Here is an 18,025-nt window from a genome sequence, read left to right on the forward strand (position 1 = left end):
CTGCACATTACAAAATGATAAGTTACCTGGGTACCTGTGAGGCATTCTGCTTCCTGGAGATGTCTGCACAGCTCTCTGCCCTCCCCAGTCTTTTGTTTTATGCCTGTTTCCCAGAATTATGCAGGTTTTACTTCATTTTGCAAGCACAAATCATTTTACTTTCATTGCCAGCAGGCTTCAAGAGAGGATTTACAGTTTAGCTGCTAATTGCCTGCTTGTAATTTTAATTGGACTGCTTCCCTGGGCACTGTTCTTAAATCAATTAGGCAATCAGTTGTCTGTCACTTCATTCTCCCACGCCAGTCATTTGGAAACACACCACCCACAAAAGGTCAAACACCCAGGTACAAAGGATGGACATCTACAATCAACAGCTCACACTTTTTGTCATTACCAATCCCTGATTTAAACAAAAAAATCTACAGATGTAACTATTGAACTGTTCCAGATTTTTACATTGTTATAAGTCAAGAGATGTAGGACTGAGAATCATGCACCACTGAGTCTTGTTCTTCTGCATAGTTACAAGGTTATCCAGTGCGCTAATCAGTCACCCCTTGTTACTAAGATCAAATGAATTCTCAGCATCAATCGACTTCTAAATAATTTAACCTGTTTTGTTAGTGACCTCATTGTTAAGAAGCTCTATGGCGACATTTGCCTGAACCTGGAGTATTTAATTCAGTAGTTTTCTTCAATTTAACATGAAGTTTTGGAAATGGTTCACAATGAATTTCTTCCTATGCCAGGTGCCATATTGCAAGGAAGGATGGGTCCTGCTGAACTCATCTGCCAATATATTCGCTATGGGCAAATCGAGGAAGCTATTAATATCCTGGTTGGCATGAATTGGAACACTGCAGGCCTACTGTGCTACACTTGTCTCATTGCGATTGTGGATCATCTCCTTAAGCAGAAACTCACACCAGAGAGAGAATGTGAGAATGCATGAAATAATCATTAATAGAACTCTGCTGTCAATTCTGCTCTTTGCCTTCTCCCTGCGTAAAATAAGACGTGTGTGTTTTGATAATAGTGACCTGGTTCCTGTAGTGCTGTGCCATGGGACTTGAGCTGAGAAATACCAAATATTCTGAGCACTTCTTGTAGAATTTTAGAATCGACAGCAGGGAGGAATATGAATAAGGAGGGGTTCAAACACTCTGATAAACATATTAAAACCGATGCATTCCCAGAATAGGAGCTGACGTGAGCCCTGTTGTTGAACAGCTACAAAGGAGTTAAAGCGGGCTATGGGCGGGCAATTAGTACTGGTCACTGGTGCAGTGGTCAGTGACCTGTAGAAAGTGGTGCTGAGACTGGGGGTGTGTCATGGGACCAAGGGTGAGAGGGTATGGATTAGCTGTGGGGACGGGTGCAGGCTGGAGGGGTGTATAGGAGCCTGCAACTGCATGCAATGCAGACAGATCAGCTTCTGGGCAAGAGTTATCTGTTGAATACCATTTACTTTGTTAATTATGGCCATGGGAGGTTTGCCATCTGAACCACCAGATCCTCCAATAATGGGCTGACCTGATGTGTAAAACATCCAACAAATCACCATTCCATCTGCTGTGAGCTGATGCCTCAGTCTAAATTATATGTTCAAGTCATACAACCAGTCAAAAACCACAGTCTTATTCAAAATGTTACCAGATATTCACCAAATTGGTTCCTCCGACGGCAGGGATCTCATGTGAGGAGAGATTGAGCAGCCTAGACTTCAGTTCTTATGAGAGGGACATTCTCAAAGCATACACAATTCTTGCATAGGCTCAACAGGCCAGCTGCTGGGGATGGGAAGCGAAGGAAGTAGAATATGAGCTCATTTCAAATACCAGGGAGAATCTTGGATGAAGTCAGAGTGTCGGACGCTCATGGGGCCAAGTGGAGGTGAAACAACACAAGCCCTTTGGTCCAACATCCATCGCAACCAGGATATCTCTAAAAGATCACCCCTCAGACTCCTGCAGTCCAGGGAATAATGTCCTAGCCAATGTCCTAGCCTGCCCAACCTCTCCCTGTAGCTCAGGCACTCGAGCCCTGGCAACATTCCCGTGAATCTTCTCTGCACGTTTTCCAGCTTAATGGCATCTTTCCTAAAGCAGGGTCGACCAAAACTGAACACAATACCTCATGAGGCTCGAGCATCTTGTATATTTCTGTCCAGTCCCTCTATATCAAGATACTCTGGTACCTTTGATTAACAATGTAATCCTACTCCTTTCCCTTTTGACCTGTCCTTTCGGAACATTCTGGAATGTTCAGCATTCAGTCTTGGACCCTCTGCAGCCATGTTGCTATAAACGTGACATTCTATCAGATTATACTGGCATATTGCCATCAATACCGTCAGCTTCTCTATCACAAACACTACATGCATTGAAATGAAAACCATTCAACTTTGAATGCTATGAATAGCTTTTCTAAAGCTGGATTGACTACATGGAAGGACATGGATTATGTGCAGGCAGATCAGAGTTGGCCTTGGCAGCATTTTCAGCCCAGACACTGTGGTCCGAAGTGCTTGTTCTTGCGCTGTACTACTCACTGTTCAATGAAGGTTTTTGATGAAGCAGCTGAAGATGTTTTCAAGAGAGAGTTAGATTTAGCTCTTAGGGCAAAATGATTCAAGGGATATGGAGGAAAAAGCAGGAATGGGGTACTGATTTTAGATGATCAGCCATGATCATATTGAATGGCTCGAAGGGCAGAATGGCCTCCTCCTGCACCTAGTTTTTCTATGTTTCTATGGTGGTGCCAAGGAACCCTGACTGAGTCCTCAGGCTGGGTAGTTGACCTCTAGTAATCACACTGGAGTCTTTTAAGAAGCAAGACCCCAGCCACTAGAATCCTACCTCACACAATGTTATACCTGAATAAGCTTTTAATTGCAAATTTGGTCAAGTGTGAAAGATAAATGGAATAAGTTTACACGCTTATTAAAAGCAAAAACCAAAAAACACAAATTTGTTCCATTTGTCAACTAACTTTAATAACTTCAACTTACTGTATATCCTGTGATTTTGGGTGGATAAGTTTTAAGTTTGAAATAATGCAATAATTTCTCTGGTTTTGCTGCAAGTTTCTTTCTGAAATGTAGTGTTAATTTTGCAGCATATCTTGAAGCAGCTCTTGGAACATTTTACGTGCCTACGAGACCTTTGTCTGACACGACTGTGTTAGAATACCGGGATCCGATCAGCCGCTACGCACGCCGCTTCTTTCACCACCTGCTCAGGTGAGTGTTGACATCACTGCCTACCAGTCTGAAGAAGGGTCTCAACCCAAAACGTCACCCATTCCCTCTCTCCTAGATGCTGCCTGACCTGCTGACTTACTCCAACATTTTGTGATACCTTCGATTTGTACCAGCATCTGCAATTTTTTTCCTACTCACTTGTTTATATTCCCATAAATATTATGATAATTGAGTTTCACTGTACTTTAATTGGTACACGTGACAATAAACAGACCTTTGATTTTGTAGCGTTCAAGCAAAACTGAGTGCATCTTTCGTTCTAACATAGATTGGGCTGTTTTGCCTAAACAGTGTAGTGTTTGAGCTCCACAGAGCCCTAAACAGTGTAGTGTTTGAGCTCCACAGAGCCCTACTTTAGCTCAGCACTTCAGCAAAGTCTTCTATTGCTTGCTTGCTTGCTCCTGCATTTTGCAGGCCATTTGCCTCTGGCATACCTGGGAACATATTGTTGAGCTGACCCTGAGGCCTTTCTGGTCACAAGCTGCAACTAGGTTGTGATGTGGTCCACCCTTGCCCTGGAGCAGTGAACACGATGGGTATCAGCTTGCACTGTTTATCCACTGTTTATCTCAGGCGTGCAGCAATACGCACAGTGCACCTACTAACCATTCCAATTCTAGCCATCGCTAAGGCTCACACTGAAGAATTTATTGAATCTAATATTAATACCTAGAAATTCAGTCACATAACTGGTTTTGTTTTATTCTGTTATCCAATTGAAAATTACAATACAATACAATACAAGACATCTTTATTGTCATTGTACAGGAGTACAACCAGATTGGGAATGCGACTTCCATACGATGCAATCAATTAATTAGCTAATCAACAGAAATTTAGACAACCCAGAGAAACAAAATTAGAAACAGTTAAAACAGTATAAAGTGCAAATAGGTCTGTGCCGGGTCGCTGTGTGACGTGACCATCCGAAGGAGACAGTTCATGGGGGGGGACTCAGCAGGACCGGTTCATAGCAGCTATGGCCCTGCCTGGGGATGAAGCTGTTTCTGAGTCTGGAGGTGTGGGCGTAGAAGGCCTTGTATCGTCTGCCCGATGGTAGAACTTCGAACAGACTGTTGCAGGGGTGTGAAGAGTCTTTGTGGATGCTGGTGGCTTTCCTGAGGCATCGTGTGTTGTAGATGCCCTCCAAGGCTGGTAGCTGTGTTCCGATGGTCCTCTGAGCTCTATGGACTACCCGCTGAAGAGCTTTCCTCTCTGCCTCCGTGCAGCTGAGGTACCACACAGGGATGCCATGTGTTAGGATGCTCTCTATGGTGCAGCAGTAGAATGTCGTCAGCAGCTGTTGGGGTAGACCAGACTTTTTCAGTGTTCTCAGGTAGAACAGTGGTTGCTGTGCCTTCTTGACCAGCGCAGCAGTGTTATTGGACCATGTTAGGTCCTCCGAAATGTGAGTGCCCAGAAACTTGAAGCTGGACACTCTCTGCACACTGTCCCCGTTGATAAAGATCAGGGCGTATTCCCCATTATGTAACCTCCTGAAGTTGATGATCAGCTCCTTGGTCTAAGAGGTGTTTAGGGACAGGTTGTTATAGAAACATAGAAAATAGGTGCCGGAGTAGGCCATTCGGCCCTTCGAGCCTGCACCGCCATTCAATATGATCATGGCTGATCATCCAACTCAGTATCCTGTACCTGCCTTCTCTCCATACCCCCTGATCCCTTTAGCCACAAGGGCCACATCTAACTCCCTCTTAAATATAGCCAATGAACTGGTCTCAACTACCTTCTGTGGCAGAGAATTCCACAGATTCATCACTCTCTTCCCCATCATCGGGAACAATCTTCCTGCATCTAGCCTGTCCAACCCCTTAAGAATTTTGTAAGTTTCTATAAGATCCCCCCTCAATCTTCTAAATTCCAGCGAGTACAAGCAGAGTCTAACGGGACGGGAGAGCGGGGGATGGGATGGGGGGCGGGAGAGCGGGGGATGGGAGGGGGGCGGGAGAGCGGGGGATGGGAGGGGGGCGGGAGAGCGGGGGATGGGAGGGGAGCGGGAGAGCGGGGGATGGGAGGGGGCGGGAGAGCGGGGGATGGGAGGGGGGCGGGAGAGCGGGGGATGGGAGGGGGCGGGAGAGCGGGGGATGGGAGGGGGGGCGGGGGATGGGAGGGGGGCGGGAGAGCGGGGGGCGGGAGAGTGGGGGATGGGAGGGGTGCGGGAGAGCGGGGGATGGGAGGGGGGCGGGAGAGCGGGGGATGGGAGGGGGCGGGAGAGCGGGGGATGGGAGGGGGCGGGAGAGCCGGAGATGGGAGGGGGGCGGGAGAGCGGGGGATGGGAGGGGGGCGGGAGAGCGGGGATGGGATGGGGGCGGGAGAGCGGGGGATGGGAGGGGGGGCGGGAGAGCGGGGGGCCGGGCTGAGACGGGGATGGGACGGGAGATGGGGGGGACGGGACGGGAGAGGGGACAGAGAGGATAGTGGCCGGGCCGGGCTGAGACCTGTGGGAGTGGGGGGGGTCCACCCACCTGCCCGTAGTCGATCTCCAGCGGGTAGAACTTGTTGGGGTACTTGGTGAAGTTGCTGGACTGCCAGGCGTTGCCCGTCTTCTCCTCGTACAGGCCCAGGAAGTGGTCGACCGCGTGCTCCTGCGACGACATCTTCTCCAGCTTGTTGCCCCCGATGGTGGTGCCCAGCCGGCCCCAGGAGCAGAACACCCAGTACCTGTGGGGGAAACGAACTGTAACCTCAGGCCTCAACCCACTCACCCCCCCCCGCCCACTCATCCCCCCCGCCCACTCATCCCCCCCGCCCACTCATCCCCCCCCCGCTCACTCACGCCCCCCCCCCCCCCCCCCCCCCCCCCGCTCACTCACGCCCCCCCACACCCAGTACCTGTGGGGGAAACGCCCTGTAACCCTGGCCTCACCCCTCCCCCTCCTGAGTTGGTTGTTATCAGAGCACCAGTCCGCCAGGTTCTGCATCTCTGCTCTGTAGTGTGTTTCATCACCTTTATGATTTGGTTCCAGGTCGATTCATATAATTTCAGAAGCGTAACTGGGCTCTTCCGGGTGTGAGGCAGCCTTTCACACACAGTGTACTTTGTAGCTTGGGGATAAAACAACGTTGTGAACTGACCTGTAATTGAAGCTTACTTGAAAATGCTGATTAATTAAGGTTTCAGCTACTCAGACCACCGCGCTGTAAAAGCTAACATTTATTGCTACTTGCTTATGAAGGAGGAATGACAAACACAAAATGCTATGCAATTTCTCAAAAAGAAATGCGTCTACACTTGCTCTTTGTGATGTGAGAATGTTCATCCCACAGTATCAGGCAATGGCTATCTTTGTAAGAGATGTCAGTCACCTTCTCCATAATCAATCGCCTCGCCATCCCATCAACATCCTGACACCACATGGTTGCCCAGAAATGTAACTTTGACAGATTTATGAATATATGCACATCAAGTACTAGGTATTCATGCAACATAAAACAGTACAGCACAAGAACAGGTCTTTGGCCCGCACGGTCTGTGCTGAACAAGATGCCAACTTAAACTAATCTCCTATGCCTGTACGTGATCCACCATTCCCTGCTTTCTTTGGTGAATATTCCCAATATTCCAGTCCCACCTTCCTGCGCTTGGTCCATTTCCCTCTAATGCTTTGTTCTTAAACCCGGTTCCATTCACGTTGTTTAGTGGCTGATGTGTTTGGTGAAAGCAAGCAGCTGTACCAGCGCACGTGAGTACCATCTTGGGCTCTCAACAAGTGAAACCTTAAGCCCAAAAAAAACAATGCTGTGTACTTGTCTATCCGTGTGGAAAGGCCGTTGCAAAGAATCTCCCAGCGGTTGGTGCTGCTGAGCATTGGGGGTGAGACTGAAGCTCCTGCTTGGACTCGTTGCACATGGTCATTGATATCACTTGCACCAGGATGCATTTCCTCGGAGTTTGATCTACTGAATATCTAAATATTCCACTTCTATTATACCCTCTGACTTTGCTTTACCAGGTAGCTATGCTTATTTTTGACTCTGGCAGTAATTTTGAATTTTATCACGAAATACAAGAGTTGTTAAATAGTTTCTGTGGAAGTGTTCCACTTCATAGGGGGTTAATAATTTTATACCCCACCCCCTGAAAATGTTTTCCATTCCCCAATGTTTGACAACCCTGCTCCCCGGGTACTGCCCCCTCTGGTGAGAAGGTAGCATGTATCGCCCACCCATTGACAACCCTGCTCCCCGCGCTCAAACTGTGTACAGACACTCAGATCATATCAATGCCAGAAGCCACTGTTATGGCCTTGTCTATAATGCCACAGGACATAGGCTTTCTTTTCATTAAATGTGATACTGTTCTGTAGTTCTAATAACAAGGAACTGCAGATGCTGGTTTATACCAAAGATAGACACAAAATGCTGGAGTAACTCAGCGGGTCAGGCAGCATCTGCGGAGAACATGGATAGGTGACGTTTCACAGAGTGTTGGAGTAACTCAGCGGTTCAGGCAGCATCTCTGGAGAACATGGATAGGTGACGTTTCACAGAGTGCTGGAGTAACTCAGCGGGTCAGGCAGCATCTGTGGAGAACATGGATAGGTGATGTTTCACAGAGTGCTGGAGTAACTCAGCGGGTCAGGCAGCATTCTTGGTTCCGTTCCGGCACATCCTGTAGTTAATCGTATCATGGTAAATATTGATAAAAAATGTTCACAGTAATCCTTTCTAATAGTTTACCATACTTTGACAGGTACCAGAGGTTTGAGAAGGCGTTTCTATTGGCAGTAGATATTTGTTCACGAGACCTGTTCATGGTGAGTAATTTCCATGCTCCTCATGCCTGTTCCAGATCTGTACCATTGTGTATATTTGTACTTTCAAAAGCAGATCAGTGTGAACCAGAACTTCAAACACGCAGTAAGGCAGACATACTGTTGGCGACACAGACTTTATGAAATTAGCCAAAAGCACACCTAAGAGCTATTGATATTGACATTTTCTTAACCTTAGTCCAGTTTTGTATTTGCAGGTGCCATTTTGGATATTTGGACTATCACCTTGTTTAGTTGGTGATGTACATAGTTGTCACATTTCAGTCTAAGATACATACTGTTTCTAATCCATCCTCTAAAATGCACTGGAGCAGGCTTAGGAAGCTAAAGGTTTCAATGTGTCACGAGTAAATCATCAAACCTTCTGCCAGTATGTTTAAAACAAGAGAGCTAAAGTTCAAACTCAAAGGCTTTGACATTTAACCTTTAGTTGGTCTTCCTTTAGTTGCCTTGTGCACAGCCCAGCATGTGGTCCTTGTGTCTGGAGACTTTGCACCACAAGGCCACACTCAGTTTGCATGGACTTCCTTACATATCACAGCTTGCTCCTTCCAAGCTAAAGCTTTGATTGTAAATAATAGAATGAAAAGAAAATAGCATGTTGGGAAACTATGTGAGTGTGCACTGTGGCAAGGTAAAGGCGTTCTAACACATTAACGCAATCTCAGAAAAAAAGTGATTATTAATTGTACAAAGTCATTAAGTTTCCCCGTGCATCTCAAAGATCAGAATATGATGAAGTCCCTGTTGGTTATTCTGCAGTCATTCATCAGGCATCCAGCTCTTTTGTGACCAGCACTCGAACATGTTGTGTTGACTTCATGATGAAATGTCAACAACACATTATCATTTGGAAAGCTTACTACTTCTTTCATTTTCATTCAGTTTATTGCTTCTGGAAACTGGCATCATGTGCATCTAACATAAACAAGCCAGCCAGAGACCTGCTGTTTGGCACTGTGTTGGCACTTTAAACATTGCCCTGAGTAGGCATGAAAGGCTCAGAATGTGTGATTTTAGTTTTGTTTGACCTCTGTGTCTGTGGAAGTCTGTGCAGGAAGGAACTGCAGAAAGACACATAAAACTGGAGTAACTCAGCGGGACAGGCAGCATCTCTGGAGAGAAGGAATAGGTGTCGTTTCAGGTCAAGATCCTTCTTCAGTCTGTAGTATTTAGTTTAGTCTGCCTGGTTAGGACTAGTACCTGTGCAGTGATAGATTTGAAATTACATTGTAGTATTCTGCTGGATTTACACCAACTTAAATAGAAAAGACAATGCCTCAAAGAAAATCTATTTCATCAGTTTCTTACTTATCAAAATCATGATATCAAGAGTGGAAGTTGGGAGGATTGCAGCGATGGTGACCAGTGTTTGAGTGCTAATGGTTCAGGTGCTGGAGCTGTCACTGGTGTGGAGCGGCCACTGTTACATTCCCCGATAGGTAAAATCCCCCGCTGTTTAGTTTGGCTTTGTTTTACAGAGGTGCCGTAGCGGCGCTCCAGTGAGCACGGGCCCCCCTGATGGTGGGGCAAGGGGTAGACACACAGTGATGGTGGGGCAAGGGGCAGACACACAGACACACAGACACACAGTGATGGTGGGGCAAGGGGCAGACACACAGTGATGGTGGGGCAAGGGGTAGACACACAGTGATGGCGGGGCAAGGGGTAGACACACAGTGATGGTGGGGCAAGGGGTAGACACACAGTGATGGTGGGGCAAGGGGTAGACACACAGTGATGGTGGGGCAAGGGGTAGACACACAGACGCACAGTGATGGTGGAGCAAGGGGTAGACACACAGACACACAGACACACAGACACACAGACACACAGTGATGGTGGAGCAAGGGGTAGACACACAGACACACAGACACACAGACACACAGACACACAGTGATGGTGGGGCAAGGGGGAGACACACAGACACACAGTGATGGTGGGACAAGGGGGAGACACACAGTGATGGTGGGGCAAGGGGCAGACACACAGACACACAGTGATGGTGGGGCAAGGGGGAGACACATAGTGATGGTGGGGCAAGGGGGAGACACACAGACACACAGTGATGGTGGGGCAAGGGGTAGACACACAGACACATAGTGATGGTGGGGCTAGGGGGAGACACACTGCTCCAGGATAACTGCAGGCATGTTGACCTATGGGGATCTTATCGAAATGTATAAGATTATTAAGGGGTTGGACACGTTAGAGGCAGGAAACATGTTCCCAATGATGGGGGAATCCAGAACCAGGGGCCACGGTTTAAGAATAAGGGGTAGGCCATTTAGAACGGAGATGAGGAAAAACGTTTTCAGTCAGAGAGTTGTGAATCTGTGGAATTCTCTGCTCAGAAGGCAGTGGAGGCTTGCTCCGGCCTGTGCTGCCGTAGCAGCTGCAGCAAACCTGCAGTCCGTCTGTCTTTGTGTTTTTATGTTGTTTTTTGTCTTGATTGTAGTGTAAATGTGATGTAGTTTTTTTGGGGTGTGTACTATGGGGGGGGGGGGACTGTAAATGTAAAATTGTCTCTTCCGAGCAGAGACGCGACCTTTTGTTTCTGGGTGGTGTCTCCGTTCCCGCTGCGGCCTACCATCGGCCATGCACCTGGAGCTGGCGGCCTCCACCTACCATCGGCCATGCACCTGGAGCTGGCGGCCTCCACCTACCATCGGCCATGCACCTGGAGCTGGCGGCCTCCACCTACCATCGGCCATGCACCTGGAGTTGGCGGCCTCCACCTGGGACTGGCCTGTGGAGGCTCCAGCCGCGTGGACGTCGGAAGCTCGCAGCCCCTGCCCTGGGTGGGGGCCGACATAGCAACATAGAAACAAAGAAAATTGGTGCAGGAGTAGGCCATTCGTCCCTTCGAGCCTGTACGCACCGCCATTCAATATGATCATGGCTGATCATCCAACTCAGTATCCCGTACCTGCCTTCTCTCCATACCCCCGATCCCTTTAGCCACAAGGGCCACCAGGAGCTCCGGCAGCGGCAGCATCTTCTCCCGCCCCGGATCGCGGGGCTTGGGTCGGCCCGCCGCGGACCTTTCACCGTCCGGCGCGGCCTGGAACGTGGCAACTTCAACAGCCCGACCACGGGAGAAGACGGCAGGGAAGAGAAAAGACATTCTGGGCTTCCATCACAGTGAGGAGGTGACTGGAGGAGACTCACTGTGATGGATGTTTCTTTTTTGTTTGATGGTGGTGTATGATTGTGGGTGTTATTGCTTATTTTTATTGCTCTTATTGTTGGACTGTGGGTAATCTTTCATTTTACTGCACATTTATGTGTATGTGACAAAAAAACTTGACTACTATTGACTATTCTCTGAATGCATTCAAGAGAGAGCTAGATAGAGCTCTTAAGGTTAGCGGAGTCAGGGGGTATGGGGAGAAGGCAGGAATGGGGTACTGATTGAGAATGATCAGCCATGATCACATTGAATGGTGGTGCTAGCTCGAAGGGCCGAATGGCCTCCTCCTGCACTTATTGTCTATTGTCTATTGTCCTGTTGCTGAGTTGTTTCATGTCAATGTGTGAATGGCATGTTCATCGTTGGTGCCACTTGATCTCACAATCAGCAAGGTGTTGCTGGATTTCCTACCTAAAGCACAACTTCACTCTTGAAAGAATAATTTGATCAAAATCAGAGAATCATTATTAAATTATCATAATTCAAAAGAGAGTACACTTTTTGTCTTCATTTCAGGAATGCATGTGTCTCGTATAACTGATTGAAGAAGAAACATTTCACAAGAGGTTCTGCGACTAAGTTAGATAGATTGCATGTATGTAGTGGAAGCTGACCTTTTGTTCAGTTTATTGTCACGTGTACCGAGGTACAGTGAAAAGCTTTTGTTGCGTGCTATCCAGTCAGCAGAAAGACAACACATGATTACAATCGATCCATTTACAGAGTAAATGACCTCCAGTGAGGCCACCACAGGTACTGGACTGCTAGCGGCTGCCAACATTACCCAAACAACAGTTTGTTTTTGCTCTCAGAGTATTCCCACAGTTTCAGTGGTTTGTCATTGGTGCACAGGTCAGACTGCTGGCTGCTGTGTCACTGTGAAGATCAGATCCATTCACGACGTGGGTAACCTGTTGGCTTTTACCATAGGTTGTTCTTGCCATTTTGCAGCCATTTGAATATGAAAGGCATCTACTTCTGCTAATTACAGTTTGTGATGGAGAATATTGCAAGTCAGGGTGTGGTTCTCCATGAATAATGATAATATTTTTAACTTGAAGCAATCAGAGAGCCAAGCCTGCCTGAAGGAGTGTGGCTTTGATTTGACAGCAAGATTTGTGGCTCATTTGTGGAGCACAATTGTTATGAAATATATACATCATAAATATTACAGTAAAGCAACAACTGCAATTATATATCTTTCTTAATGTTATCATAACTCTAACTTTTCATGCTGTGCCAAATTGGCCAATGTTGGCCGAGGCTTCTAAAGAAAAATGCTGTTGACATTATTCATCAGACACTAAATAACTAGTGAGCTTGATGTGTGACTAAGTTCACACACGTGCCAGACTGTTTTTCTGTCTATGACAATATGTTGATTATTGAACAATGATTGTTTAATGAGCATTGTTTTCAAAATTTGTACTAGGTTAGAAAAGTGCAGTTTTCAAATTTGTCCTGATGGTTCTGGAAACTTTGTTTTACTTTAATTTGTCTGGGATTAATTGATATTTTTTCCATATTTTGAAGGACATTTATTATGTAGCTTTGGATAAGGGTGAAATGGCCCTGGCAGAAGTGGCCAAGAAGAAAGCTGACGAGATTGATTCCCTGTCAATGACGACTGATGTGGGTAAGGATAATTTCATAATTATGCCTGAAAGAAAAAAAATCAGATTTTTATTTAGTCATAGACATAGAAAATAGGTGCAGGAGGAGGCCATTTGGCCCTTCGAGCCAGCACCGCCATTAATTGTCCCTAAAACGAAGGAGCTGATTGTGGACTTTAGAAGGGCTAAACATCCAAGGACGTACATGTCACTGGAGATAAATGGGTCTACTGTGGATAGGGTGAGCAGTTTTAAATACATGGGAGTCCGCATCACATAGGATCTGACATGGGCAACGCACATTGCCGCATTGGTGGGTAAGGCAAAGCAGCGCCTTTACCACCTTAGACAGCTGAGGAAATTCAGAGTGTCTCTGAGGATCCTTCATTGCTTCTACTCTGGGGCTGTAGAGAGCATCCTGTCCGGCAACATTACAGTCTGGTTTGGGAACAGCTCTGCCCAGGACAGGATGGCCCTGCAGAGAGTAGTGCGTTCGGCAGAACGCACCATGGGAACTACACTCGTCCCCCTGCAAGACCTATACATCAGGAGGTGCAGATCCAGAGCAAGTAAGATCATGAGGGACCCCTGCCACCCCAGTAACGGACTGTTCCAGATGCTACGGTCAGGCAAATGCCTCCGCTGTCACGCTGTGAAAACGGAGAGGATGAGACGGAGTTTCTTCCCACAGGCCATCAGGACTGTCAACTTTTATAACTCCAGAGACTGAATTTTTGTCTACACTATAGTAACTTATTAACTTTATTTATATGCTGTAACTGTAATTCTTTTTTGTGCACAATCCGCAGGCATTGCCACTTTCATTTCACTGCACATCGTGTATGTGTATGTGACAAATAAACTTGACTTGACTTGACATTGTGATCATGGCTGATCATCCACAATCAGTAACCCGTGCCTGCCTTCTCCCCATATCCCTTGATTCCGCTAGCCCCTAGAGCTCTATCTAACTCTGTTTTAAATTCATCCAGTGAATTGGCCTCCACTGCCTTCTGTGGCAGAGAATTCCACAAATTCACAACTCTCTGGGTGAAAACGTTTCTTCTTATCTCAGTTTTAAATGGCCTCTCCTTTATTCAGACTGTGGCCCCTGGTTCTTGTTTACAATATCTCAGATATGATCCCAGTAATACGATTTGGATTGACAGCAGTTTGATTTTAAATTTCTTGCAAAGTGTTAATTGGAATTGACATTGTATTTTAGTTGTTGCAAAAAATGCACATTATGCTTCAGAAAGGTCAGCCGAAGATTTTGTAGAACTTCATTTTAATTGGGTAAATTGTGTTCTGTGATGTGCAGCAGACCTTTACAATGATACTCTCCATATCCAATATTGCACAACACATATCAGCAAATTAACTGGAAAACCTCAGCTCTCCGCTGGGGCTCTGGGTGCAGCTCTGGTCACCGCACTGTAGGATGTGAAAGAGCTGGAGAGGGCAGAGGAGATTCACCAGGGTGATGCCTGAGGGCAGGTTGGAGAAGCTGGGTGCAGGAGGTTCACCAGGGTGATGCCTGAGGGCAGGTTGGAGAAGCTGGGTCTGTTTCCCCTGGTGCAGAGGAGGTTCACTAGGGTGATGCCTGAGGGCAGGTTGGAGAGGCTGGGTCTGTTTCCCCTGGTGCAGAGGAGATTAAGAGGGGACACGATTGATGTATACAAAATTATGAAATTATTAGATAGGGTAGACTACTCAGAACTTTCCCCCCTCAGAACCAGTGAGTACAACCGGAGGATATAGGTTTAAATTTTGGGTTGGTGGGTAAGAGATTTCCATGGGGTTTATGGGGGACATTTTGCAGCTTGACATGGTGGAAGCAGGGTTGCTGATAGGTGTGCAGATCGTGTGAGCATTGAAGCTATCACTTGCTGGAGGATAGGCTTGGACATAGTGGGCTGAATGGCCTGTTTCCATGCAGTTGGACTCTGACGTCTGTTAGTTCCAAGCTACATTTAGTGGACCAAGCCATGTTCAGTATTGTTCCACCCATAGTTCACCCCTCCCAAGAAGCCTATTCCCCTCAGCGCTACATGGATAGGACAGATTTGGAGGGATATGGACCAAACGCAGGCAGGTGGGACTAGTGTAGCTAGCACATGTTGGCCGGTGTGGGCATGTTGGGCCAAAGGGGCTGTTTCCACACTGTATCACTCTATGATTTTATCTGTTCATTGTATGGCCCTTGTAATGGCCTACCCCTTATTCTTAAACTTTGGCCCCTGGTTCTGGACTCCCCCAACATTGGGAACATGTTTCATGCCTCTAATGTGTCCAATCCCTTAATAATCTTATATGTTTCAATAAGATCCCCTCTCATCCTTCTAAATTCCAGCGTATACAAGCCTAGTCGCTCCAGTCTTTCAACATACGACAGTCCCGCCATTCCGGGACTTAACCTAGTGAACCTACGCTGCACGCCCTCAATAGCAAGAATATCCTTCCTCAAATGTGGAGACCAAAACTGCACACAGTACTCCAGGTGCGGTCTCACTAGGGCCCTGTATAACTGCAGAAGGACCTCTTTGCTCCTAAACTCAACTCCTCTTGTCATAAAGGCCAACATACCATTAGCTTTCTTCACTGCCTGCTGTACCTGCATGCTAACTTTAAGTATAAGAAAATAACTGCAGATGCTGGTACAAATCGATTTATTCACAAAATGCTGGAGTAACTCAGCAGGTCAGGCAGCATCTCGGGAGAGAAGGAATGGGTGACGTTTCGGGTCGAGACCCTTCTTCAGACAAGGACACCCAGATCTCTTTGTACTTCCCCATTTCCTAACTTGACACCATTCAGATAATAATCTGCCTTCCTGTTCTTACCACCAAAGTGGATAACCTCACACTTATCCACATTAAACTGCATCTGCCATGCATCCGCCCACTCACACAACCTGTTCAAGTCACCCTGCAACCTCATAGCATCTTCCTCACAGTTCACACTGCCACCCAGCTTTGTGTCATCTGCAAATTTGCTAATGTTACTTTTAATCCCTTCATCTAAGTCATTAATGTATATTGTAAATAACTGCGGTCCCAGCACCGAGCCTTGCGGTACCCCACTAGTCACATTAAATGTGGGGAAATACTTTTAGATGGATGTTTTATTTTTGAGATATGTAAATAATCACACGTTAAATCCTAATGGCTCTTTATGAATATGCCTGAAATTTCTTAAAGTCTTTTAAGTTTTCTTTTGCGGGAAGATTTAGATTTTAAGCATGTGCTGTAACCAATTGTGCTTTGATGAATGATATTTTCTCAAAAAGTAATGTGCGCAAGAACAAAATCTGGTTTTAAAAACGACAAGCTTTTCTATTTGTGACAATGCCCACATAGTGTGGACACAGGAGCTTTATTCTAAATTACAAGCACTTTGTTAGAGAAACCACAGCCTCGTAGATTTAGAAGATTAGTACAGTGAATTACAAAGTTGTGTGGAATCTATTAATTTTGAGCTTTCCTAAAAACTATTCAGACCGGGGATATTCTGCACAGATAAAATCACTTTGAGTGTTGCATTCTGAGAGTGGGATGGGCCATCCCTGGGGATTAGGTGGCACAGCACAATCAGGTCACCATTGCACCCAACTTTCATTTTACACCAGGCTCTCTCTGTCTCTCTCTCTGTCTCTCTCTCTGTCTCTCTCTCTGTCTCTCTCTGTCCCTCTCTGTCTCGCTCCAACATTTAAAAAGGCGAATTTCAAGAATTTGAATGTAATGATGTCAAGAATGTTTTGCTCGCAAGTGTAATTCAATTGCTGAAATATTAATACATTTGTGAAGGGAATGCATGTGCTTTATTTTATGGGACCTGTTAAGCTGAATAAAGAAGAGAACAAGTAGAAGCTGATTCGGGATAAAATGATCGGCCATTAACCATTATAGTTTACGCTGTAATGGGGAATGTGCATCTTTGGGTTACTGGAGGTATAGGAATGCCTCAGTACTGCCAGGACCAGCTTGAGGCAAGGAAGCTTCATGTTTACTTGCTTCAAGTATACTTGCCTACCAACGTGAACACTTCACGAAGAGCACTTCACTGCTGTCTTTCTACGAAATCAAGGGATATGGGGTGAAAGCAGGAACAGGGTACTGATTCTGGATGATCAGCCATGATCATACTGAATATATTCAATTCATTATACTGATGTATTCAAAGAGAGTTAGATAAAGCTCTTAGGGCTAACAGAATCAAGGGATACGGGAAGAAAGCAGGAACAGGGTACTGATTCTGGATGATCAGCCATGATCATATTGAATGGCAGTGCTAGCTCGAAGGACCGAATGGCCTCCTCCTGCACCTATTTTCTACGTTTCTAATTTAACTACTCGATTGCCATTTTTAAAGCCATATTTAATTGTAGAATATGTAAAATGTCACTTCAATTGTTTACATTTTTATCTCCAAACACACCTGTTCACAACATGAAGCTCCCACTAATTGATAAAGGCAATGCACTTGAGACTTTTAATTAAATGGTCATCTTTGGATTGTTCGACTTGTGGCGTGCCATCCTATTAAATATCTTTTTAAGCAAGTAAGCGAGCATTCTGTTGAAGAATGCACCTGCAACACAAGAGCTGAGGACAGCTACTAAGTTGAGTACTGGAGAGCACACAGTTATTCTCCCCTTGTTAACACCCTGAAATACAAGTACCCAACTGTCCCTCATGTTCTCAAGCTACACTTTCAAGTCCTGTTTGTGAGCAGCCATCACTTTCATCTTTCCTGCCTGCAGGTATTTCCTGTTAATTTTCACAACTTGAACTCCAGTTGATACTTTTCTGCTTTTCCTTGTATCCTGTGAGGCAAGTAAACATGAAGCTTCCTTGCCTCAAGCTGGTCCTGGCAGTACTGAGGCATTCCTATACCTCCAGTAACCCACATTCCCCATTACAGCGTAAACTATAATGGTTAATGGCCGATCATTTTATCCCAAATCAGCTTCTACTTGTTTCTTTCTTTATTCAGCTTAACAGGTCCCATAAAATAAAGCACATGCATTCCCTTCACAAATGTATTCATATTTCAGCAATTGAATTACACTTGCGAGCAAAACATTCTTGACATCATTACATTCAAATTCCTGACATTCGCCTTTTTAAATGTTGGAGAATCTAATTGTATTTGAATGTTGTGA

At 45.9% G+C, this 18,025-nt stretch overlaps 1 protein-coding gene across 4 annotated transcripts in view; it reads left to right on the plus strand.

The window, feature by feature from the left end:
* The window catches only part of wdpcp (WD repeat containing planar cell polarity effector), a 115,411-nt gene that overhangs the window by 73,388 nt on the left and 23,998 nt on the right, over positions 1-18,025 (plus strand). For all 4 annotated transcript variants that reach the window (XM_078405698.1, XM_078405701.1, XM_078405697.1 and 1 more), the window contains 4 exons: positions 750-938; positions 3,118-3,241; positions 7,974-8,037; positions 12,782-12,884. In XM_078405698.1, the coding sequence (XP_078261824.1) occupies positions 750-938; positions 3,118-3,241; positions 7,974-8,037; positions 12,782-12,884 (480 nt within the window). The remainder of the gene's footprint in view (positions 1-749; positions 939-3,117; positions 3,242-7,973; positions 8,038-12,781; positions 12,885-18,025) is intronic.

This window comes from Rhinoraja longicauda, chromosome 9, assembly GCF_053455715.1.
Source record: "Rhinoraja longicauda isolate Sanriku21f chromosome 9, sRhiLon1.1, whole genome shotgun sequence".
NCBI classification, from domain to species: domain Eukaryota; kingdom Metazoa; phylum Chordata; class Chondrichthyes; order Rajiformes; family Arhynchobatidae; genus Rhinoraja; species Rhinoraja longicauda.